The 25,054-nt window shown below is 26.7% G+C and overlaps 1 protein-coding gene across 1 annotated transcript in view; it reads left to right on the top strand.

Annotated features, from left to right (window-relative positions):
• Positions 1-23,626, top strand: part of LOC107440906 (LON peptidase N-terminal domain and RING finger protein 3) — a 45,069-nt gene extending 21,443 nt beyond the window's left edge. The window contains exons 2-11 of the mRNA XM_016053989.3: positions 988-1,082; positions 3,272-3,394; positions 4,515-4,613; positions 6,103-6,196; positions 8,550-8,625; positions 10,062-10,176; positions 12,439-12,560; positions 15,268-15,435; positions 17,191-17,375; positions 17,780-23,626. Coding sequence (XP_015909475.1) covers positions 988-1,082; positions 3,272-3,394; positions 4,515-4,613; positions 6,103-6,196; positions 8,550-8,625; positions 10,062-10,176; positions 12,439-12,560; positions 15,268-15,435; positions 17,191-17,375; positions 17,780-18,066 — 1,364 coding nt within the window. The 3' untranslated portion in view covers positions 18,067-23,626. The remainder of the gene's footprint in view (positions 1-987; positions 1,083-3,271; positions 3,395-4,514; positions 4,614-6,102; positions 6,197-8,549; positions 8,626-10,061; positions 10,177-12,438; positions 12,561-15,267; positions 15,436-17,190; positions 17,376-17,779) is intronic.
• The last annotated feature ends 1,428 nt before the right edge of the window (positions 23,627-25,054 follow it).

Below are 25,054 nucleotides of genomic sequence, written 5' to 3' on the forward strand. Positions count from 1 at the left end.
AGATGTCTAATGTACAAAACTGCTAATGTTTATCTTTAAAAATGTCTAATTTTTAGTATAATCTATACTATACACTAAATTTGGTTATAAATAAATTTCTTAATAATATCACTGCAGATTTTCAATAACACATGAAAATGAATACATAATATTACAAAAGATGTGAGCTTTCAAAAGTACAAGATTTTGGTTACTATTCAAAATATAAGTGTTTCTTCAAAATTTTAAATTTATTTTTTCTAGAACATATTTAGAAACACTATCCTTTATAAAAAATATATAAATTTTATGTATTAATTAAATTTCACATATGAATATAGGTTTTTGACATTTTCAACATTTTTGACAGTGAAGTTTTTGACGTGACGGTTTAAACTGTCAAAAACTGTCACATGTCAAAAACCTGCCAACCCTGCAAAAATAATAAATATCTAAAATTAGTTGGGAAATTTGGATTTTATATTTAGTTATTGTATAGCTATTTAAAGTAAAAATATTTAAAGAACTCTGATTTTGACAGAAAATTTAGTTATGTATTTTTCAAAAAGTAATTTGTTCTAAAACTTTTTGAAAAAATTAAAAGAAAGAATATAAATTTATATATTAATTTTAAAAAAAATCCGATTTTGTTAAATGAAAAGAAAGATGAAAAGGATCCTTCAAAAATAAATATTTAAAATTAAAAACATGTAGTTCTTATATTTAGATTTTTTAAAAAAAAAAAATGCCTGGTTTTAATAAAAAGGTGAAAATTTAAAAAAAAATTCGGTGGGTAACTTGTTTTTATTTTTGATCAAAATCACTCAATGAAATTTGAGATTAAAGGTAGGACTGACTCTAACAAAGTATTTAGAAAATAGTTCTAGCTAATTTTGAAAAAAAAAAAATCTTGCTCATGCTAACAATATTTTTTGCTGTTATACTAATTTATTAAGTTATGACTAAGTCGTTAATTATAATATTTTAAAGATTCATTTTGAATTTTAGATCAGTCTACTACAGATGAGAACAATGCAAATAATGAGGAATCATTCCAGAACTTTGATGCTTGTTGCAGCTTTATTGAAAGTCCTTCCTTAAAGGTACATAAATTTTGTTACTATTGGAAACAAAATAATATTTTTAATAAATTTTTATGTTGTTTAATTCAAAAATAAGATACATTAATGTTAGATTTAATGCAGGATAAAAAAAAGTTCAATCTAATTGAAACCAAGCTGTTTTAGACAAAACGATATTTTTACAAAATTTTTATGTTGTCTTATTCAAAAATAAGATACATTAATGTTAGATCTAAGGCAGGATCAAGAAAAGTTCAATCTAATTGGACCCAAGCTGTTTTAGACGAAAATCATATACACCACATCTGGCTGGGGGAGCAGACATAGTTGGATCAAAATTACACTCTACTAGTACTTGTAGATAAGCATTTCAAGATATAACAAATTTTGTAGAAATTACATGGCCTACAGACAAGACTGTTTCTTCTCCATTTTTTATTTGAATCAATGAGTTCAAAAATGGGTCATCTAGAAATTAAAATCATCATAGTAAATTTCCCATGGTGTTTGTCTATTTTTGGACACATTGATTAAGTTATAACTAATGTTAAAAACAATTCTAATTGTGTAGTACTGATTACATGAAACTAAACTCAGTTGCATGATAGCCCAAAGAAGGCTAAGGTATTTGAACAATGCCTAGGGGGGCACATTGTGTACCTTCTAATAAGCCTATAATTATTTCCTACTGTGCAGGAGCAGATGTTTCGGTTGCCCTCAGTGCTAAGTTCCCAAGCATGCTTGGTACTCATTTTATCAACCCACTGAAGGGATGAAAGGCTGAGTCACCCTTGGCCAAACCTGAGATACTGATTACATGAATTAACTATTATTTTTACATTTTTCTTTGGCAGTTAAACAAAGAAATATTTCCTCCCATTGTTTTTTTTTCTCCAAACCATTTTTAAGCAACATTGTTTTCAAAGTAAGACAACTTTATACCTCCTTTTTTTCCATAAATTATTTTTTATATTAACCCTCTAAGAATTATGACTCAGAGCAAAATTTTGTCCCTGAAAAGTACTACTTTACTTTTTGAGCATCAATGGGAAAATCTAGTTTTTGTTGCTGGGAAGCAGTCAACTAAAGGTTTGGAATGGCAAGTTTCTTCTACAGTTGTAAAAACCACCTTAGAAGAAATAGGTTTCTTCCAAGCCTTTATAATTGCAATGTACAGTAAAGAACCCATTATCCGGAAATCGGAAAACCAAAAACGCGGAACAAAATTCGATAAATTTTCCCTCCATTTTTTTTAGGAACATTTTTTTTTCCCTCATAAGATTTTAGGATTTTTCTTTCTTTTTTGAAAGATGTTTACCTTACCATCATTTTGGAAATAATCATTAGTGAATTACTTTGTTTTTTCTTCTTTTTTAGATTATTTCTAAAGATTTTTTTAGTTGGGTTTAACAATAAAAAAATGGCTTTTTGTAACGATTCAGAAAACCGGAAAAATCAGTTATCCGGAATAGCGATGGTCCCGCTCATTCCGGATAATCGGTTCCCTACTTTAGTTTAAACAGCAGTATTAATTTCCAAGCTATTTATTCCGGTGTATTATTTTTTATGTTTACAAAAACTTAAAAACAAAGATTGGAAAGAAAACTAAATTTCTTAGGAAATTAAAATAATTTTAGTCCTCCAATATTTTACTTATGTAAAAACCTATTTCACTTAAGAATATAGTAAAACCCTATTTTATAATTAAAGAACTTTAAAAATCTTGTAATAAAATTTTATCAATTCTATCAAATTAACAAACCATTTACAAAACATATATTTTATTATCAATCATATTTTGAATTCACAATTTCAAATAGCCTATTAGTTTTCATATTCAAAAACTGTTAAATATACATGTCCAAACTGACTCTTATGTAATGTACCTAGATTTTAAATTTCTGTATAAAATTAAAAGAGTTGATTTAAAAACTTAACTTTCTGGTATAATATTAATCTTAATTTCTTTGAATTTAAGCAGTATTCATAATACGTATTGCTAAACCACTGTGTTGTATTGTAATGTTCATTTTAGTTTTTTCCATTTTGTCGAGTTTTTTCAAGCTTCTTCCAGTCTTCTGGGAAATACCCAAAATGCCGACCCTGATTTGGAATAAATTATAACTAAGAGAGTTAAAAAAATTTATTTTTGTTTCCAATTATTTTTTAAGCAATTACTAGTTTTACATGGTTTGTAATTTTATTTATAGGAGTGCTTAAGGGAAGGAAACTTACTAGTCAACTCAGAAAAATATCTTGAAGCTATACAGTTACTTTTAATCTGCTCTGTTTTTCATCCCAGTGATAATAAAGCTAAAGACAAAGCTATTGAGGTATGTTTAGCGTGTTCTCACTTATCTTACAGTATGTACTTTCTAATACTTGTGTGTAGATTGTGTTCTAATACTTGTGTGTAGATTATACTCCAGTTTGTTTTCTTACAAATATGTTAGAATCTTATGTAACAAAAATCATTATACTTAAATATCTAAGCAATTTTCATTACATGATTTATATAACTGTAAATGATTTTTTTTTTTTTACTTAACCATGTTTTTTTCTGATTTTCTGTGTCATCTGTATTGATATTTAGTCTAGATATTCCTATCGCAATTATAAATATTTTTTTGGGTAATATTTAGGTAAAACATATATAATTTTTAATTTTTCTCAAATAGAGATTCATATTTTTAATTATCGAGATGTTTTTATAAAGAATGACTGTCTTTTTACGGATGGAATTTAGAGCAGTCAAAGGTTTATCTATGTAAAATATACAAAAGAGTTTTTTTTTTTAAATTTATTTCTCTAAATAATCTGTGTTCTTTATAATTTCTAGAATTTTACAGTAATCAACTTTATTTCCTAAAGGTAAAAAAGATTCAGAAAAATATTATTTAAATTAATTTTTCACACAGTTCCTTTTCTATACAAAAAAATTTTTTTTTTCTGATGTCTTATTAATTGCTTTATTTTTCATCAATTTAGAGAGCAAAAATTATCTTAGTTTCATGCATACATTGTATCATAAATAGGACATTATGAGATAAAATATATGTATGTGGTATTGATGTTGGAATGAACTATATAAATTATGAATATACTATAGGCAACAAACTATAAAAATACCTACATAAAAGTAAACACTGAATCATTGGTATCAGAAACTCAGTTTGGTTCTTTGTTAAGATCGCACATATATCAATACTTGATACTAATTATACTTATCGTGGATGAAAGCTAACATACAATTTAAGCAAAAACAAAGAAATTTGGAAAAATGAAATTGCGTAAGTTCTTGAGGGTTAGTCAAACAACTTTCAAAAGTGCAGAATTCTGCATAAAATGTATTACCCAGTCATGGACATTTTTAAAAATATTATATTTAAAATTTCTAATTGGCTTTTCCTTTGAATTTTGTACATAAGTTTGACAATAAACTTCTTTTAATAGCTTTTCTATAAACATTTGCTGAAAGATCCAAAATATATGAAGAAATGTGATTGCAGTTCAGTGACAAAGGATTTAGAAAATATTTTTGACCCTTTAAAGGTTAGATCATTTAATTTTTTAATCAAAATTTATTATAAATGTGATGAAAATTTTTAAATATGCTAACTTTTTAAATTTTTATAAAATTTTTAATATACTGTTTTAAATTGTGTAGTTTATAAGTAATCTCTTTTTGCTCTCTCTCTCTCTCTCTCTGTCCTTAAGTGTGTATTGATTATTGTTAAAAAAAACTGCAGGAAATTAAATTTAGATCTTTAGCTTTCAGCCTTGAAATCACTATTAATATAAAATATATTATATAAAATTTCAGATTTGATTCTGATCTGATTCTTATTTCAGATTTGCGGACTTCCAAGAATCACTTGTAATCCGATGAGATTTTCACCGCAATTTAAAATTTAATGTGAGAATTAAATTCTACAATCTAGAATTTAAATTTTGAAACATTCGCTGAATTGCGTTAGCAAGATGTTTTCAAACATGCAACTCTTCCGCAATTATAATTTTTGGTTTGTCGGATTTTCGTAGTTTTTAAATCTTTGAAACTATGCCGGAATCCTCTAATATCGTGAGATTCATGTTCACGCAATTTTAATATCTAAAATCGATTTTCGTATTTACCTAATTTAGAAAGCTTACACCGCGATTCATATTCAAGCGAGTTTAAAATCAGATGTAGCTATTCCTATTCACTTAATCTAAAGAGTCATGCGTATCGCGATTCATATTTACGCAATTCAAAAGCCCAATAATATGATTTGTATTTTAGTGTTCTTAAAATCCAATATTGTGATTATTAATATTCATGCAATTTTTAAATCCAGTATCGAGGTTCTTTCAGAACTGAGTTTTTTCTTAAGTAAGTTACTTTAAAAGTGTGTTATTTTTATTGATGAGTAATTTAATTATTAAAAAAAAATTATATTAACTATGAATAGTATGTAAATTTATATCTTATCAAGTTTTTACACATAAAATTTTCAGTAAGTGTAATAATCATCCCTGGTATAGTAAAAAATTGACTTTTTAATGTTAATTAATAATGTTAAGATTTGTTAATTATGCTTAATGTGTACTCTTAAAATCTTGAAAATTGGTGATTATTGCTGATTATCTAATAATTTTATCATAAATAATTAGATCATAGATTCTATTACTAATAAACTATTTTACTAACGTTCAAATTTGCAAGAATTTAAACATTAGGAATAATAAACCATTCTGTAATAAGTTGATTGTAATAATAATCAATATCATTAAATAAGTGAAAGCTCAAAATTATTCAAAAGCAACTTATAATGAAGTTAGTTTAAATGCAAAGTAAGCATGATTGTCAAAATTTCTGAAATTATTTAAAATTCTTTGCATGAAATTAATTTAAAATTCTCTTATACAACTTTTTAAAATAGCATCTTTTTTTTTAAAGAGAGAAAAAATATAATTTTAAATCTCAACTCTTGTTTCACATGTTTATCCATGAATATATGACATCTTACATCATCAATAATTTTGATACATATTTTCGCAGGTTATAAGCTGTGAACATCTGAATAAACCAAAAGAAAACCAAGATCTAGTCCTTCTTATGAGAAAGTTGTGTGAAGATATTACAAAGCTTAGTGGTAATTTTTTATTTTATTTATTTAATTTTTTTTTTGTTTTTGTTTGACTGTTTCTAACAAGTCTATTTTAAAATGACTATAACTTTCAGATTGTTTGAATCTTTTTCTCTTCGAGAATAGAATTTGGAGTCAAGCTTGGTTAGAAAATGAAAGTTTAAAAATTGTCTTTAAACACAAATGAAGAAAATTAAAAAAGGGAGGGGACAATGAAACATTTTTTTTTTTATCAATTCAATAGATCTCAAGAAAAGTTAGCTTTTTTGACAAAAATAAGTACAAAAAAAATGGTAGAAACATTTAAAAATATAAATGCATTTAAATTTTGCAACAATTATTACTTAGTGCATAAAAATTACTCAATGGTCCAAATCACCTGTCAGAATCTTTAATCAGAATTAGCTTAAATTTGTTGTGGAGACATATTAAATATAAGTAATAAATTGATTGAAAAGTTAATTGCAAATTTTACCCAGACAAGTTTTAATTATCCCTTTAATTGATTGATACAAAATATTCTGGTAATGATAATAATTCCAATAGGAAGTTATTTTGTGAAATTTTTAGTGTTGATAAAACTATTACTAATCTGCATGAATTTATTATAATAATACGAAAAAATTCTGTTATTTTGTGATTGTTCTCCACACTTATAGTTGCATCTTGACTTGCATAGTGAGCCAGTCTTTTTTCTCTGAAAAAAAATAGTGTATAACAGGAAAATTATTATTACAAATCTGTACATGTTCTAGAATACTATGTTTATCAGAAAAAGTGTAACTTTATGAAAAAAAGTCAAATGAATGGAACAACATGTTTAAAATATTTTAAATTTAATTTATATATTATGTGAATTGCGTTTTTGAGATTGTTAACTTGATTGGACAAACTTGATCGGACTTTATTTTCCTTTGCTTGTTTATTATTTTTTTTGACTTTATTTATTTAATTACTTTTTAAGCAATAGCAACACAGTACCTACTTTATTCCGTAGTTAAACCACTTTTCTCAAAATAATTTATGTGTATAAAATAAATTGCTGGAATAGGTAAATTGTTAGAAGAAGAAAATAATTGGATTTAAAAAATCTTTCAAATATCAGCCTGTCTTCTGCTAGGTCATGAATAAAATGAAATCATGTAGAGCATTCATCATTATTAACAGCAATCATATCTTAACTAGTTGAACAAACACACAACATACTGAATATTTGGCATAAAGGGGAATGAAGAAAGTTATGTGTAGTCAGCTGTCTAAAAGTGGCAGAATCGCTTATAAAGGCAAAAAATTCATGGCCTTTTGTCTTGTGCGAAACAAAAGCGTATTAGGATAAAAATTGATTTGAAATTTTTGAGAAATATTTTTTTAAAAAAATAAGTATAGATTGTGAAAAAAATATTGTTGCTCAAAACAATAAATATAATGGTGGGTGACGTGTAAAAAGCACATTTTTTTACAACCTTGGTTTGAAATATTTGAAACTAAATGTTGTGTGTATTTTCCAGGTAACTTGTTCTAGACAATCTACAAAATAAGTAGTATCTATTTAAAAATTCCATTTTTTAAAATATTGTATTCTTCTTAGCATGTAGGGCAGGGGTGGCTAACCTTTATACACCAACGTGCCGTTTTCTCTAAAAAATTGCTTAATGAGGTCATAGACGTGCCGTCAAATAATTTTGACTTCCTGATTATTGGGAAAAGAATAATACTAAATACTATCAACTCAAAACTCTTTATTTACATTGAAAAAAAAAATACATTTTGCAATGTCTCAGTTATACAAGTAATTCAACTTAAAGTAACATCAGTGTGACTTCTGTTGTTGCAGATTAGATGACCAATAACTTATATTAGATTGTAAGATGTTATTTTAAGCAGGACTGTTGATTTTTTTTGTTATTTATTTATTGTTAGCTTGTTTTTTACTGTTAATAATTGTTTTTTAGCATTAATTTTTAATTTTTCTATTAATAATTGTTTATTATTTTGTTTGTTTTTTGTGAATTTTAATTTAATTGTTACATATGCTTCATAGCGTAATAGCATTTGTGTAATAACAATTCATAGTGTAACAACAATTGTGATCGGTGGAGTGCCCAAAATATTGTGTCGCGTGCCATTGGTTCGCCATCCCTGATGTAGGGGATACAGAAATGACACTGTTTCTGGAAACACACATACATTCAGGTAAACTAATCATCGAGTCAATAAAAAGATTACTCATTTGGCTGAACTAATTGACAAAGATGAGTGTTCACAATTTGCTATGTATGCTCAGACCTGCTACTAATCTCCAACTTGCATCTCCTGTTGCTACTTATTGTTTTTAACAGTGAATTTTCTATTTATTCAGGAGAAAAGTTTGTGATTAATAGAATTGGAGCATCTCTTATTGACAAGCAGGATTTTGAATGTCCATTGTGCATGAGGTACTGAAAAATATTTATTAGATTTTCTTATATTCTATTTACTCAAATTTAAATTTGAAATAAAATGGTTTGCTTATTGCTATGTTAGCCCGAAATAAGCTACTCTATTTGAAGTTGCAGTAAATTTTTTGGTTATTAATCAGATATTTTCTAGTTGTATTATGGTTTCTTTGACTTGTCATGTTATTTATGTTATTAAAACCATGCGAATTAATTTACCAAACAATTTGTTTATAGTTTTATTTCATTTCTTTATTGTACAAAATGTTTAAACTACTATATTATATTGTTTCATTTTAAGAATTGATCTTGACATAATTCTTAATTTATTTGAAGTCCCTTAGGGTTTACCTTTTTTTCCCCTCTTGGAAATGTGGGATTTTGAACTCCTGAGCTCCAATTGTAGTTATCTTTTCTATGTTTTTTCTTTTCTTTGACATCAGACTGAGTTAATAATGCCATTTGTTGATCAGCTTCAAAATCATAAGCATGCCCAGACATATTTTATAAGGGTGGGCTATTATAGTTATAAAGGTTTACACATTTTAGTATTTGTCTTTTCTGTTGAAAGTTGATGTTAATTCATAATAAAACACTGCATTTTACTTCCTTTTGGCTCATTGTTATTATTCATATTGTGCTAATAGTCTCCCTTATTCAATATTTGATTATAAAGTACTATCTGGGCAAAAATTAAAAAAAGAAGAACGCGTAGGTTCCAAAGTTTTTTTAATTTTATTTATTTAAATAATCTTCAGGATATCACGTTTTGAAAACAGTAATGGAGTTCAATGAAGTATAGAATTATTGCGATCTTATACATTTTAAGCTCCTTAGCTAATTTATTATTAAAATAATCTTTTTTATATATAAATTCATTTATTTGTTTATAAAAATATATTATTTGATTACAAAAGGAAAAATAAGTTATTTTACTCTAGTACTTTTATTGCTCTACTTTTACAACTAGCTATTATATGTTACTTAGGAACTTTAAGACACTTTTAATGAAGACAAGTGAAAAGATTTAAGTTTATAAAAATTAAAGTTTAAAAAAGTAACTTTTCAAAATTATTGCATCTTTTTTTTTTTGGTAACACAAAAAACCCTACTCACTCAACTTCTAATTCGAAATATCTATAAATTTATGTTTTCCCCCCTAAAAAAGTTGTGCAAGCATATCGCTAAATATGGCCAGTTAAAAAAAGAATGTATAAATAAGTAAATTTAAAAAATGAAAATGTGTTTTATACCTAGATATTAATGTAGCTAAAATTACAATTTAAATGAACAACTATTTTTTTCGAATCATATATCAGAAGTTGTCTACAAAGCTAAGTCTATATGTTTTTTTCTCAGACTCAACTGAAACTTTTTTAAAGAATTGATACTAATATTATTATATAGTATTACTTAAGATTTATTTTCTTGTTAAGGTTTTTGTGGGAACCAATTACTACTCCTTGTGGCCACACATTTTGCAGAGTTTGCTTATATCGCTGTTTTGATCATCAACCAACTTGTCCCCTCTGTAAAACTTCTCTCACCACTGTAAGTATTATAAATATATTTTCGGTCTGTTGTTTAAACATCACATTAATTGACTGAACATGGTTAAAATATTTTTTAAATTTTGTTCTGTAAATCTGAGAATTTTCAGAACTAAACTACTATTTTCTTAATAGCTTTTTATGACTTAGTTAATTTTAAAAACTGTTTAATTTTTTTTTTTTTAATTTGAAATATAAAGCATTATAAATTTTGAGGTCACTTTTTCTGCATTATGTTTTATGTATATTTTATTTCACTTGATAACTGTTACTGTCTATGAAGATAGTAATCAATGATCAAGAAGCAAAACAATGATCAAGTTTGAAAAACATTTGTAAGTCAGAGTTCCTGCACTAAAATATCTAGTAACCAGGAATTTTCTGATTTCACCAAACATTTGTGCTAAGTTTTAAGAAAAGTTGTTTTGAAAAAAATCTAAATTCCATTTTTTAAAAACATAAACTATATGATCAAAGCCTGCAAGTTTTCAATGTACATAACAAATATTTGTTTTAATAAATTTTTCAAAAAATTTTAATTTGCAAATATATTTTTAATACTCTCAATAAGCTATCACTTGGTGGTCGAAAAATGAAGCTTGCTACAAGCATGCATTACTTTTCCAAAAAGTTTTATAATTTAGCTACTTATTCAGTACACAATTTTTCTTTCTTTCCTCTTTTTATGTATGAACCTAGAGGTCTTATTGTTTTTAAAAATATCTGTTCATAACTTGTTATGTGCACTAAAACAAGACCTTTTTATTAAAACTTCACACTTTGAAAAAACATGCAAAATTAAAGTATTTTAAAGAATTCTATAAAGTGCATGCTAAAAAGTATGGAAAAATATTAGGAAATTTTAATTGTCGTGGGATAAAAAATTCTGCCTAAATCAAAAAAACTGATAAAATAGAAATTTATTTTCTTTATGTGTAAGTAGTAACAGTTGCTAGTGTGCAAGTAGTTTCTCTTCACCATATATTATAAAGGACATCTATAGTTGGAAAACATTGCGGTAGTGAAATAGATGTCTTCTTTAATTTCTACCTTAAAAATAATTATTTTTATATGTTTTAAACAAATAAGTTTAGTAATTTATAGCATTTTTATCTAACAAAGGAAATTATTTTGTTTAGCAATACATTAAATCTTAAAGCATTTTTCCTTACTTTAAACTTCAAATTAGCTGCTTTCATTCGGTAAAAAATTTTTTATTCCTTCGCAATTTTGAATATACAGGACTGCCAACTACTGCGCTTTTTGCAAAATATTTTAAACAGTGTTATACATGTTGTGGAAAATAACTTTAAATCAATATTACAAAGCAAAGAATAATACAATAAAATGTTAGAAATTTTCCCAAAAAGTGCAGAAAGATATCAACTCTGAATAAATAATGCTTGGGTAAAAACCAATAAAGTATAAAATGTAATAACTAAGAATAAAAATATATTAGATTTATTAATTTAAGTTATTTAAAAAAAATCTGAACCTTACAATCAAAAATCAGTACTAGAGGAAAACTTCTAAGGACTCATTTAATCTATCCCTTTAACGAATAAATTTTTTTCATGCTTCACATAATGGAATATTTTTAAAATTTTTTCACATTTAGGTTTTTACAGAATTCTCTTTTTTTTATTCTAAGAAATAAAAGTATCATTTCCATCATGCACCAATCACAGTGCCTACTAATGTACACATATGAAATCTATCATGTTAAAATAAGAAAGGTTGACATTAACAATTCTCTTTTTTTATTCTAAGAAGTAAAAGTATTATTTCCATCATGCTCAAAAAACACAGTGTCTACTTATGTATACATATGAAATTTATCATGTTGAAATAAGAAAGGTTGACATTAACAATTAGTTACCCACCAGAATTTCAGAATTAAAAAAGGGTCAAATTTCTATAAAAGCAATTTGCTCAAATATGATTTTTACATGAGAAAAATTCAAAAAATTAGAATTAAAAAATTGTTAGTGGCTAAAGTGTAATTGTTTTGGTTGTTTTAATATTAATAATGTATATTTTAATGTTATGCAATTTATTTTTATCAATATTAATTGCACTTTTTATGTCAATGTATTTTTACTTTAGCTTTTGGCTTTCATGGGGTTATGAATGCTGAAATAATAATGCTGTGAATTAATTTTTTATAAACTTTCTCTGAAGAAAAAGTTTTAACCTGTATTAACTTTGATCATTCATTCAACTTTTCTTGTTCTTCCCCTTAATGAATCACCATTTTTTTCAGTGCTTAGCTGAACGTGTTCAAAGCACGAACGAAATGATTGAATTAGTTATGGCAAATGTATTCTCTACTGAATATTTTCAAAGGAAAGCATTATTTATTGAAGAAATGGAAGAACTTGCTAAGTAAGATTTGTAATTTATGATTTCTGTCTAACATAATTACTTGAAACATATTTCAAATTAAGAAACAACACAATTTTTAGTGTATTAAAAAAAGGTTACATTGCGGCTATAGATTAAGAGTGCGGCTATAGATTAAGTACATAATTCTAATCTCTGATTATCTCAAATTCATTATTACATGTATAAAGATATTGCCTTATTATGTCATATACAGGGAACCTACTAACAGCTGATAATGGATATCATTTTCAAACTTATTAAATTTTCTAAATTTTGTTTGATTTCCATTAAGCTTTACTTTTTATCTGACAACTCCTAACTAACCTTACGTAGAGCCTGGCTGTTTATATATATANATATGTATATATATGTGTGTGTGTGTGTGTGTGTGTGTAACATAAAAAGCTTCAATTAATCTTTTTATGTTATTCCTTTTGTACAAATCCTTTTCTTAATTTATTATTCAAAGCGAAACGCTTTCTCACACTTTTAAATTTGCATTTTTTAATCTATTTTTGGTTCAAGTATGCATTAATTAAAAGTAAGACATTTTTCTCTTTATTTTTTGTAGGAAGCGCGCGACCTATTTAATAAACCAATAACAATTACTAAAATTTCACTGATTACCTAAAACGAGACATTGTACGGATTTTCTTTGCAAGAATTTCCCTAACGTTTATGGAGCAGCACAACGAGTTTGTGTCACTCTCTCTCTCTTTCCCATCATCACATAATGATTAAATAAAATTAATTTGCTCTTTTTAAAATCCTGTGCTTGTTTGTTTTGCTCACATGACAGCTAACATTACATATATATAGTTTTCATTCAATGGAAAAACTTTGCTTGGTATTAAAATTGCTATGCAAATGTGACTGAGTAATATGTTTTCTTTGTTCACCAATATGAAAAAAAAATTAACAAATTCCGCTAGGTAACCTTTAACTGGTTTTATTTCACTCCTAAATTGATAACGGTAAAGTTGACGCTGGATATAACAACCTCTGTCATTTGAATTAAAATGGAAGTTATAACATGTGTGGTTGTTATACCATAAATGCAAAAAAAAAAACTTTAAATAATTATTCATAGGTAAAAAAAACTAATTTTAACCAAGCAATTCTTCACTTCAATAAGAATTTTAAAACTAGCAGAATAATCAATAATAATTAGCTCTTATTATTATTCTGCATGTTAATACATGCTTGAAAATACTTTCAAAGTATTTTATTATATAGGAAAATATTTTGAAAATAATACATTGGTTCTGAGTGTCCATATTTATAATGTCTAGATAACAACAAAGATTACTTGTTTTAACTTTTAAAATTAACCACCCACACCATCAACTATTCACAAAAAATTATTTACTATCGACGTGAAGACATCTTTATTTCACTAGCTTTTTGACATAGACCATGACACCTAGGATACAAATCAAATAAAGAGAATTATGTCATTTTTCCTTTATTCAAAAAAATCTCGAGAAGTTTCTTATTTAATGTCTAGTAACATTAAAAGAAAAAATAATTGAAAAATTTTTTTGAAACCTTATTAAATTAAATGTCTAAGCTTTGATCGCTGTATTCAAATGATCGGTTCAGTTCCATTCAGACGTTGTAATGGGCATTAAACTGATATCATACCTATGGTCAGTTGTCGGAAAACATTATTTTTGTAGTTAACAGCAATTATTGTATTAGAAATGTATTTAACTACATCTACTGCTACATTTTTTGAAATGTAGTAACTACAAATTACTTTCAAGATGTAGTCATTGCTTCACTACTTTTGGGAGACTAACTTTGGAGAACTTCATTTACATCCATGTTCAAAATGGTTTTGAATAAAAAATTAGCTTATTTTATAAAGAATTATTACGAAATATTTATTCGCGTTTGCATGACATAGTTTGTTATTTTAATGCATTTTTTACGAATTTGTTCTTTTAATCTTCAACTTTTTATGACTTTCTCAATAGCAAATATTTAATTTAGAAAATGCTAGGATATTTTTAATTTTGTTAAGTTTTTAATGCTCTTTTAATTCCACTAAGAAATAAAATACTTTGAAAATTACAGAGAGAATATATTCCTTTCTATTGAAATAACATCAATGTTACATGAGAGTACATTCACATGTGAAGGTAATCAATTAGCTATTATTCGTAATGGCTAGTTTAAATATTCGTAATACATAATTCTTATTAACGCTTAGTCACACTCCTGGGACTTTCTCATTGCATTCATTGACGAACCTGCAGAGATTGTATTAATCGAGGTTTGAAAAATTAGTTATTTTTAAGCCTTGCGTCTTTACTAAACTAACATTAAAAGTAGTTACCAGGAATAGCTAATAACTATTTTTTTGTGCTCTCTACTTTTTTTAAAAAGTAACACATGCAACAAACTGTGAAAAAAATTTATTGACTACAGTAGTTTAGCTACCTGAAATCCGCCACTTCTGACTACGGCATACTGGATGGGGCTTTTTGTGTTGATTGTTATTATGGAGCATTGCTATATTAGGGGGTCATACTTAAGAGGGATAAAAAGGTATAGAAACAGATTAAACCATGAAAATTTGATTCTTTATCAAAAGTATAGCTGTTCATTTATATTTTTTAATATATTTTCCTTCTTAAGAAGTATTGATTGACTCTTTAATTGATTTTTTTAAACTCTTCCTAAATTCACATTTTATTTTTAGTGCTGGAAAGGATCCAAATCACGAAATTCCTCTTTTCGTGTGTACCACATCTTTTCCAACTGTACCTTGTCCTCTTCATATTTTTGAACCACGTTACAGACTTATGATTAGGCAATGCATGGAATCTGGCAATCGCAAATTTGGAATGTGTGCTTATATTGATAACAAGTAATTATCTCGTTTTAATTTTATTTTGCATTTCAATTATTTTCTTGTGCCAGACAATCAAATACACGAAAAATTCTCCCTTTTAGAACTAAAAAGAAAAAGTTCAAAAATTTTATTGTGTGAAATAATTATTTATCTTTGACTATCTAGATTGATATAAATTTTTATATTATAAGCATTCCATAATTTTAACATTTCAGCTATAACTTGATCTATCACTTTAGGATAATTCTTTACTGAAAGAAAATCCTGTCTTATTTTAAGGAAAAAGTTATCCAAACTGCTAATATTTAGCAATTTTTTACATTTTAACTATTTCACTTTTAACTACAGTTGTACATCATGTAAGGGACAATTTTAAATGATCTTCTATTTAAGGTCCCTTTGAATCATAAGCCCTTGTGAAGGTGAGGTAGCTCACCTTTTGTTTTCAAAAAACTGTTCATAAAGTTGGAAGTTTTATTGATACATTTATATATATATAAAACATAAATATGCATGTACACATAAAACTTAAAATAAACAGTTTTCTATAAACGAAAAGTGTCCTCCCACCTCATACTACACCTATGCTTTGAATAGGAGCTTTAATATATTTACCTTTAAATAAGGTATACTATTTAAAGGAAACTGAAGAAAGTTTCAAAATTAAATTGGAGATAAAGAAATACAAAATCAAAGTTTAAATACTCTTTATTAATATATTTATCCTTCTCTTAATAATTGCTGCTTCAGACCTTGCCATGGTGCAATGAGGAGAAATTTCACATTCAATGAAAAAATTAATTGTTAGTAGAAGGAGGGAGAAGATTTCTTACCTCCCAGAAACTGACTTGATTGTATTGTTGGAAACAATGGTCAATTAGAAACAATTTGGTCAAATCAAACTTTAATGGACAAACCACCCAATGATAATCAAAAAGCTGTTAATTCAAAAAAAAAAAATTTAAGTGCGTAGGAAAAATTTTTATCTGTTAGGTTCTTGCGTAGGCTGTAATGTGTGAGAAGTGTAGTTTTATTCTTTTACATATTATTACTCTGGTTTCACAGAGGAAAAAATGTATATTGAAAAGGAAAGTTAACATAATTAATCTAGTAGAAATTGAAAAGCTTAATTTGTGTGATTTAAGACAGAATTTTGGAATAAATACAGCCCAAGTTAGTTATGTGCTAAATGATAATGAAGAAATATTTATAAAAATTTATGGGTTCTAAATTACAAGAACATAGAAAAACTTTTATATTTAGAAGAACTGAATCGTAAAATATTGATATAGTAGTTTTCAACTGTTTTTTTTTCTCCCGTAAGAACATGAAATATCTCTATGAATAAAAACAAGACATTCCTACAAGTTAATACACGAAAAAACAAAACAATCAGACTCTACTAGTTGGAGCCTCAATGGTTGATTGAACAAATTTAAGTAAAGGCATATTATTTTTATAACTATTTGTGGTAAAGTAAAGTCAGTAGATAGCAACATGAAGCAGACTGCATAAAAAAGTAGAACAAAGCCTGGGAATTTGAATTTCTAATGGAATTAAATGGGTTTTTTTTACTTTTCTTATTCTCTTTGATTTATGAGCTATCTCTATTTAAGGGACAAGATGATTTGTCCTAATGATGCTCCTGATAAAGATGTGCAACTGTATTTTTTTGTTTAAAATGCTTTACAATTAGACAAAAGGTATAATTTTGTGAAAAGTAATTTGTTCCTATTAAAATTAGTTTTATTTTTATGTTTTCTTTTTTAGCATTGCTGAGTATGGAACAATTTTGGAAATTAAGGATGTTCGATATTTTCCTGATGGAAGATCTGTTGTTGATACTGTTGGAAGTAAAAGATTTCGCATATTAAGTAAAGGGGAACGTGATGGTTACAACACTGGTTCGGTTGAATATATAAAAGATGATGTTTTATCAGGATTTTTTATTCAGGGTATGTATATATGTTTAAAAAATTAATTAATTAACATATTTTATGAAACAAAAGACGTAGAGTATTTATTAGAAATAGCTGTGTTGAAAAACACAATCATGCTTGTGTAATCACTTTTTTCATCTAACGTTTGATTTAAAGGGGTCATTTTAAAGGTCTTAAGAATATTCCTACCTTCTTTCTATGAAAGGCATTTGCATTTTAAATTTCTTTTAATTCCTTTTTTATTTTAAGAATAAATTCCTGGTCTGAAACTTATATATTCGATGTTTCATATAAAAACAAAACTTTGTTTAAGGTAAAAGGAGAATTCAATTCTAATGTATCATGGATGCTTTCTTTGTATTGAATGTATTATATGTTATAAAAATGTTGTTTTCTCATCATGTATTCTTTTTCTTTAGATCTAAAGCAATTGCATGATCATTTATACAAAATATCTCAAGGTTGGTTTATGCGTTTACCTCAAGATACAAAGCATCAAATTTTGCAACATTTTGGTCCGATGCCAAGAATGGAATCAAATTATCTGACCAATCCAGATGGCCCTTCATGGTTTTGGTGGATGCTAGCTATTTTGCCTATTGAACCCAAATCCCAAGTCTTAATTCTTTCTATGACATGTTTAGCTCGTAGACTAAAAACTCTTGAGAAAATTCTTTTACATTTAGACTCATCTATTGTTTCATAACACTGATATACTTTCCCTTATTATTGAAGTTTGTAATTATTATAATCATTTGTTTTTATTTTATTATAACTTTTGACATTATTGATGAAATAATTACTTACTTGAAAGCTGTTTGTAGTTATCTAATTAAAAATTATTAATTGTAAATTATTTATTTATACTTCTATTTAAAACATAAATATTAGGAAAGCATTTTCTTAATTTTTTAATTTGTGTTTTTCACTTCCTTGAGTTAATTTCTTTATACAATAAATTAATGAGAAACTATTCTATTCAATGCTATAATATTTTTATTGAAAATTATTTTTATGTTATGAAGGGTGTCATCACTTAGCTTCATTTCGTTCAAATAGTTTTATTTTAGATTTATTCTAAAAATTGTTGTGCATCTAAATTTTATAATATATTTTTCAATGTGAATTATTACCTCTTATATCAGAAAGTCCTTACATTATATTTTAGTGCAGGTTTTGTTACAGTTTAATAAAACTTTGTTTTTGCTGGTATCTTTTATTTTTGATAGTTTGGAAAGTAAAGGGCACTTTAAACTGAATTTTTAGCAAATTAGATGGAGCTTAGTGTGTTTAAATGTAGTTTGTAATTCTACTTAATTTACCAATGAATTAATAATTGCTTTGCATTTGACTACATACTCTTGTCTCCAACACCCTCATTAAATACTTTAATAAAATAAAAAATTCTACTTTAATAAAATAAAAAATTCTAACTCAATATCTTACCTGGACATTCCTATTGTCATTGTAAAATAATATGTTCATTTTGTATTTAATAACCTGTACATACAGTTGTATATAATTTGATCCCACCTAATACATGGATTCATGTGAGTTAGAAAAATAATTTTATTGTTTACTTTGAAAAGAGTGCAATAACAGTGCCATTTGTTTTGTTTTGGGATCCAGGGTTTCTTTTATTTGTTATGGTTTAAAACAGCTTTAGCTAATTTGTATACTAGCATAAGTTTAAAATATTTTTTTTATTGTTGTTCTGAAACATATATATATTTGTGTAAAGTAGATCTTAGTATAAATTTATTTGAAAACTGTGTTGTCACTGTTATAGAATACTATTATTATAGTGTATTTTTTATTTTAAAGTGTTAAATCTAACTAAAAAGTAATATTCTGCATCATTTTCTGCAAATTTAGTTTTCTTTTTTTTATTATGTGACACTGATGTTTGTTTCAGTAAAGTGCTCTTTTTCTAAAATCAATTTTTAAAGTTTAAGTTGTTTGAGCTCACAATGATATATTATTACATAACTGAAAACTACAAAAATTACATAAACATACTCATAGTAATCAAAATTAAGATATCACTTAGTGATAAAAAAATAATAAAATATATTTTTCTTCGTTAAATATGTATTTAGAAAAATATTCGCGATTAATTTTTTTTTCTTTTAAGGTAATGTTCAAGCATCCTTTACATGAGATAATGGACATAAATAGTTCACTGGAAAAAAATTTGTAGTGACTAGTATTTATATTATTAATGTCAGAATTTTTGCACACATTAATCATAATATATAGTAATGTCTTAACACATACTAATCATATCAGTCTAACTGTGCAATCTAAGAATATTTGTAGAGTGATAGTGTCACTTATAGACGTTTAAAAGTTCCCCACTTTAATGTAAATTTATCGTGTCATATCAATTTATTAAATGTGCGGTAAAAAAACAAATAATAGAGTACTGCAGTTTATGCTGTACACATTAGCATTCAAAACAGATAAAATACTATAGTAAATAATACTCCCTGATATCTCTGATGCTTTTTTGTAGCTCTTGTTAAAATACTACAGATTTTTAATGTTATAAAATAGTGATTTGATTTATTTCATCTCTGTCCACTTTAAAAAAAATGGCAGTAAATTTCTGTGTTAAGCTTTACAAATAGACTTAACTCTCCAAGGCTTTGTGTAAATCTATACAGCATTAGTTTCCCCTTTGTGATAAATTTTAACTAAATATGTCATATAGCGTGATAGAATTAAAGTGTGTTAATGTATTTTTGTCACTGTCATTAAGTGTTTACTTGTTCTCTGGTGTATAATAATGTCTTGTCTATTATAATACTATTATATTTAATGATATCAACTATGCAATATTACCAACTAGTGCACTTTTATACATTTTGTACTCATGTTGCCCATTACATGCTTTGGTAAACTTTTATGCTTCATTCATTTAGTGTAGAAATGTCATCTATGCTTTCTGTTTTCATAGGTATTTTAAGCCTATTCTCAATTTGTGTCTTCCATTTAAATAAAAAATGTTTATTCAGATTCCTTTTGCCTTTTTTAAAAAATAAGTTTGAAGTTACAAAAAATTATTTTGTAAATTATGTTTATTCATATTTATTTTCTATTATGTAAATTTATATATATTCATTTATTATATTTGGCTCTATGTTAATTCATAGTACAGTAGAGGACTGGTTATATGCTTTTAAAAAGACCATCATGAAAATGAAATATTTCCACAACTGAAGGCAGTTGATGAGCCAAGACTTTAAATCTTTATAACTAAGTGCAATTTAATCTGAGAATAATATATTTAGGCACTTTAATTTTAAATTTTTTATAATAGAAAAATTTGTTACTGTTATAAATTATAGTTTAAAAACCAATTTAATTTTATTATGTGTTATTTTAAAGGTGACTGGTGTTCAATGCTGATCTCATTGCCTTTCTAATTCTGTTTTTCCATAACGTTTTTGACCCCCTTTGCCAACAGCTGGCTGTTGCTTGAATGAATTACAATTTGCATAATATTATCTACAGTGTTTTTCTCCTTTCATTTCTTGTAATTGAATTGTATTAAAAAATTTTAATGTATTGGATATTAAAGACTGACATATAGTTTTTTTTTCTTAATTTAAACATAAAAAGTTATTAAGTCAGTATAAATTAATAAACATGTATCCTCCAACTAAATAATCCCATTTTAAGCCAATTTTTTTTTAGATTTCAATAATAATAAATTGTACTGTATATTAATTAAGTTAATCTTCCTGGTTAATTACAGTGGTTTTTAAGAAAGCAATTAGATAGTACAGAAAAAATAATGAATGCAAAAGTATGTATGCAAAAAAATTAAAACGAAAATAAAAAAATTTTTACTTTATATTTAAAACATTTGAAAAGTAACAAATATAGTATCTAACATGCATTTTACAATCATATTATTTTAGTGCAGTTTTGGAGTGTTTGCTATTTGATAATCAAATTTGTAAAGCGTTAAAAGGAAATTATCTTCCGTATAATGTAATAGTATAGGAGTAATAACATGTTGCACTACTGTTGAGGTGAAAAAGTGTATAAACAGTTATCTACTGTATATATTTTTATTATGTTCTATTTTGTTTGGTTTTTTACAATCACTGACTTTCACAATATGTATTATCTTTAAATTACAGGAATATTTTCAAAATAGAACTAATTTATGTAACTAAACGAGTTTATTAATAAACAAACTATCAAATCATTACCTGCAGGAAAAACCTAATTGCATATTTTTAACCTACTTAAAATTTGTCTAAACGTTTCGTAGTCTCTGCTAAGCTAATGTTTGTGCTAGTTTAATTCAAAAGCTGCTGAAGATTTTTTTTTTTTTTGCTTCTTACATTAATGTTTATCTACTTTGTTAATAACACTTGGTTTTGAGGTCATACTGATATATTTCATAACAATGTCTGAAGATGTTCAGGCATCTGGGTATCTCTAAACTATCTCATAATCTGCATATTAAAATAATAATTAATGGAGTCTTAATCAAAACTGCATCTGAATAATTAAGTATCACTATATGTAAAGTTATAATTTTTTGAAAAAGCATTAACTATAACTTAAAGTATTATCTAGTATCTATCAATTTAATGCAAAAAATGTTGTGATTGTTGTTATCAGACTAAATATAACACAATCAAAATAAACTCATAAAATAACAACTTAGCAATTTTGCAACTGGTAAATACCATAATGCTAGGTAGAAAACGGTAGGAAGTAAAACTGAATAAATTTTAGCTTCATAATATGTTTTCATTGTCTTCACTTGATAGTTTTCATAATTGAAATCGTCTAGATAGGGGTTAGTACAGCTTCATTTTCTTATTTTTTAAAATAAAAACCTAGTGGCCTTGAATTGTATGCAAGATTGTACTCAAAAAGTTGGAGGGAGGGAATAATTGTCTTGGGAAATGGGCTTGTGGGCTCAGCTGAAATTCTTTTCTAGAAGTAATTCTTAGGCCAACATGTTTAATTTTACACCAATGTACTTATTGAAGGAAATCCATCATTTACTTTTTTCCACTTCTTAATTTGGATTAAAATGAAGTTAATATTTACCTGAAGTAATGGACTTTCCATATAGAAGGGACTACAATGTTAATGCAAAACAATACTAACCTTCCTGCCCATTAAATGAAATTAATTAAAAATTCTCGTATATCTTTATCATGTGATCTTCCATTGGGTGAAACGAAACAAAATCTTGTTCCTGTTAGTGAAAAAATAATTGTTCCTTTTCTGTGTCTTGAGTAAACATTTTCTAAGCTGTTATGAATAAATATTTTCCTTATGCTCTTCTATGAGGTTGTAAATGTATTATCAAACAGTATGAATCCTAATGTAATGCAATAAATGTCTTTACAAACCAAAGTATTTGGAGTGTGCACAAAAACTAAATGTAAATAATCATTTATGCTTGCTAAAATAGTTTATATAAACTTGTCAATCTTTTGTTTTTATATCATTCGTAGTTGAATATTTCAAAATTACAGTTAATATTTTTTTAACACTTTAAACTACTATATCCTTTTAAAGTTTATACTTAACTCTTTTAGCAAGTTAAAATTTGTTTGGAGAAAACATTGGATTAATGTCGTATATGAACCTTTGTGTCAGTTGAATGTGCTTGTTATTTATGTCATTCTATTTATATTAGTATTATTAATGCAGATTGTGAACTATATCTTGTGTTTTGTTATGTGTATTTATTTTCAAGCTAAACTTAGATATTTTTATTAATCAGTAAAAAATACATTTATTGAAAGATGCTTTCTTAGAAACTGTTTCTTCACTTTTTCTTTTCTTATAATTTATTATTTAAAAGTTTTTAAAGCATTTTTTTATATTGGAGTAATTCTACGTGAGTTTTTTTTATAAGTTACAACAATTTATATTATATTTCAGTGTTACATAACTCTTTATATGCCAAACGATTTTAATGTGATAGAAAGTGAATTAGCTTGTATTAGTAATAAAAAGCTTTCTTAACATATTTATTAAATCCATACAATCTTATATATATATTCATTTAAGCTTGCTTATTTATTATTGCCATTTAATATAGTTAGTGTTTTAAAATTACTTTTTTTATCTATAAAAACATCGATTTTATATTTTATTTAAAACAAAATAAATAGTATGTTTCAATTTCAGAAAGTGTCTGAAGGCATCTGTAAATTTTTTTTACTTGCTTTATTCGAGATATTTTCATACATGTAACTGTATCAATAAAAATATTGCTTGTAGTTTTTCTATTTTTGATTGTTGATATTTTAACACACTCTATAATATTATAACAATTAAGGAATATTACTTAAACTATTTCACAGAAAAAAATATAAATCTACTCGCAAACTATTTAATCTGTATGAAAATAAGGATCTAAGATTAAAAGAGCTTCTAATGTCAGTAAAACTAGATCTAATTCACATTGCTAAATGACCATTTAAAGGTGCTTTTTATATTAAAAAAGGTATTTATTTAAATTAAAATCAGTGAAAAAATTAGAGAATACCCCCCCCCCAAAAAAAATTAAACCAGTAAAGAATAATCCTAACAAAATAAATATTTGTAATAGTAATCAGAATTATGCCTATAACACAGATAATTGTACCACTGTGTAATTATTATTTAAACAGTGAATTAATTTTTTTAAAAACTGGAATATGAATAAAAAGGCAGTGTTTTTAAAGAATCGCGGTTTATTTTTACAAAAAGTGCAAAGATTGCGCATCAAAGGGTGGGTTGCCCTTCTTAAAACGCTTAGGATTTATTTTTGTTTATTTACGTCACACTAGAGCTTCACAATGGGCTATTGGCGACGGTCTGGGAAACATCCCTGAGGATGATCCGAAGACATGCCATCGCAGAGGGGATGGCACCTCCGCTTCGGTAGCCCGACGACCTGCACGCGAAGTCGAGTACTTTACGGTAGAACAGTTTAACGAGGACCAATACCGCACACCCTCGGTCCCTACGCAGACTGATCCAAGTGGTCACCCACCAGGACACTGACCGCAGCCAGTGATGCTTGACTTCGGTGATCTGCTGGGAACCGGGTCTTAACGATCAGTCCACTGCGGGACTAAAACGCTTAGGGAGAACATTGCATATATATATATGTATTGGCGATCGAAATGGGTTTAAGGTGGCGTAGATCAGAACTCTCTACATATGGCAAAACTTCGCTTGCCTTCAACAGTAGCGTGTGGAGAGTCATAGAAGAAGGAAGTACATTAACTTCTGTCTTGATTTTCAAATAAATTAAAATCTTTTAAGTTGGGCAACTATATGGAACTGAAAACTACATTAAACATAATTCCACTTACACCAACTCTCATAGTTTTCTACCTACGTGTAATCCCCGCTTCTTGGTTCCTCATACTCTTCCATTTGCATGAACTCACCTCACGGTTCCAAATAGTCATTTACTTGCACGAACTCACCTCTTCCAGGTTCTACATAGTCTTCCTCCTGCTCGATATCTCCTCTCCGCGATTTAATAGCGCAAGAGCCGGAATCGGTTATGCTGCGCCAAGTAATTGCAGAGAACCGATTGAAAATCACCTCATCAGCCTGGTTGATTTGAAGTGAATTTTGAACAACCTCAAAATGAGTTGAACAGTGGCGTATCTAGGGTATGGCACCCATGGCAGGTGCCGCAGGGTGCATTA

Source organism: Parasteatoda tepidariorum, chromosome X2 (assembly GCF_043381705.1).
Source record: "Parasteatoda tepidariorum isolate YZ-2023 chromosome X2, CAS_Ptep_4.0, whole genome shotgun sequence".
In the NCBI taxonomy this organism is placed as follows: Eukaryota; Metazoa; Arthropoda; class Arachnida; order Araneae; family Theridiidae; genus Parasteatoda; species Parasteatoda tepidariorum.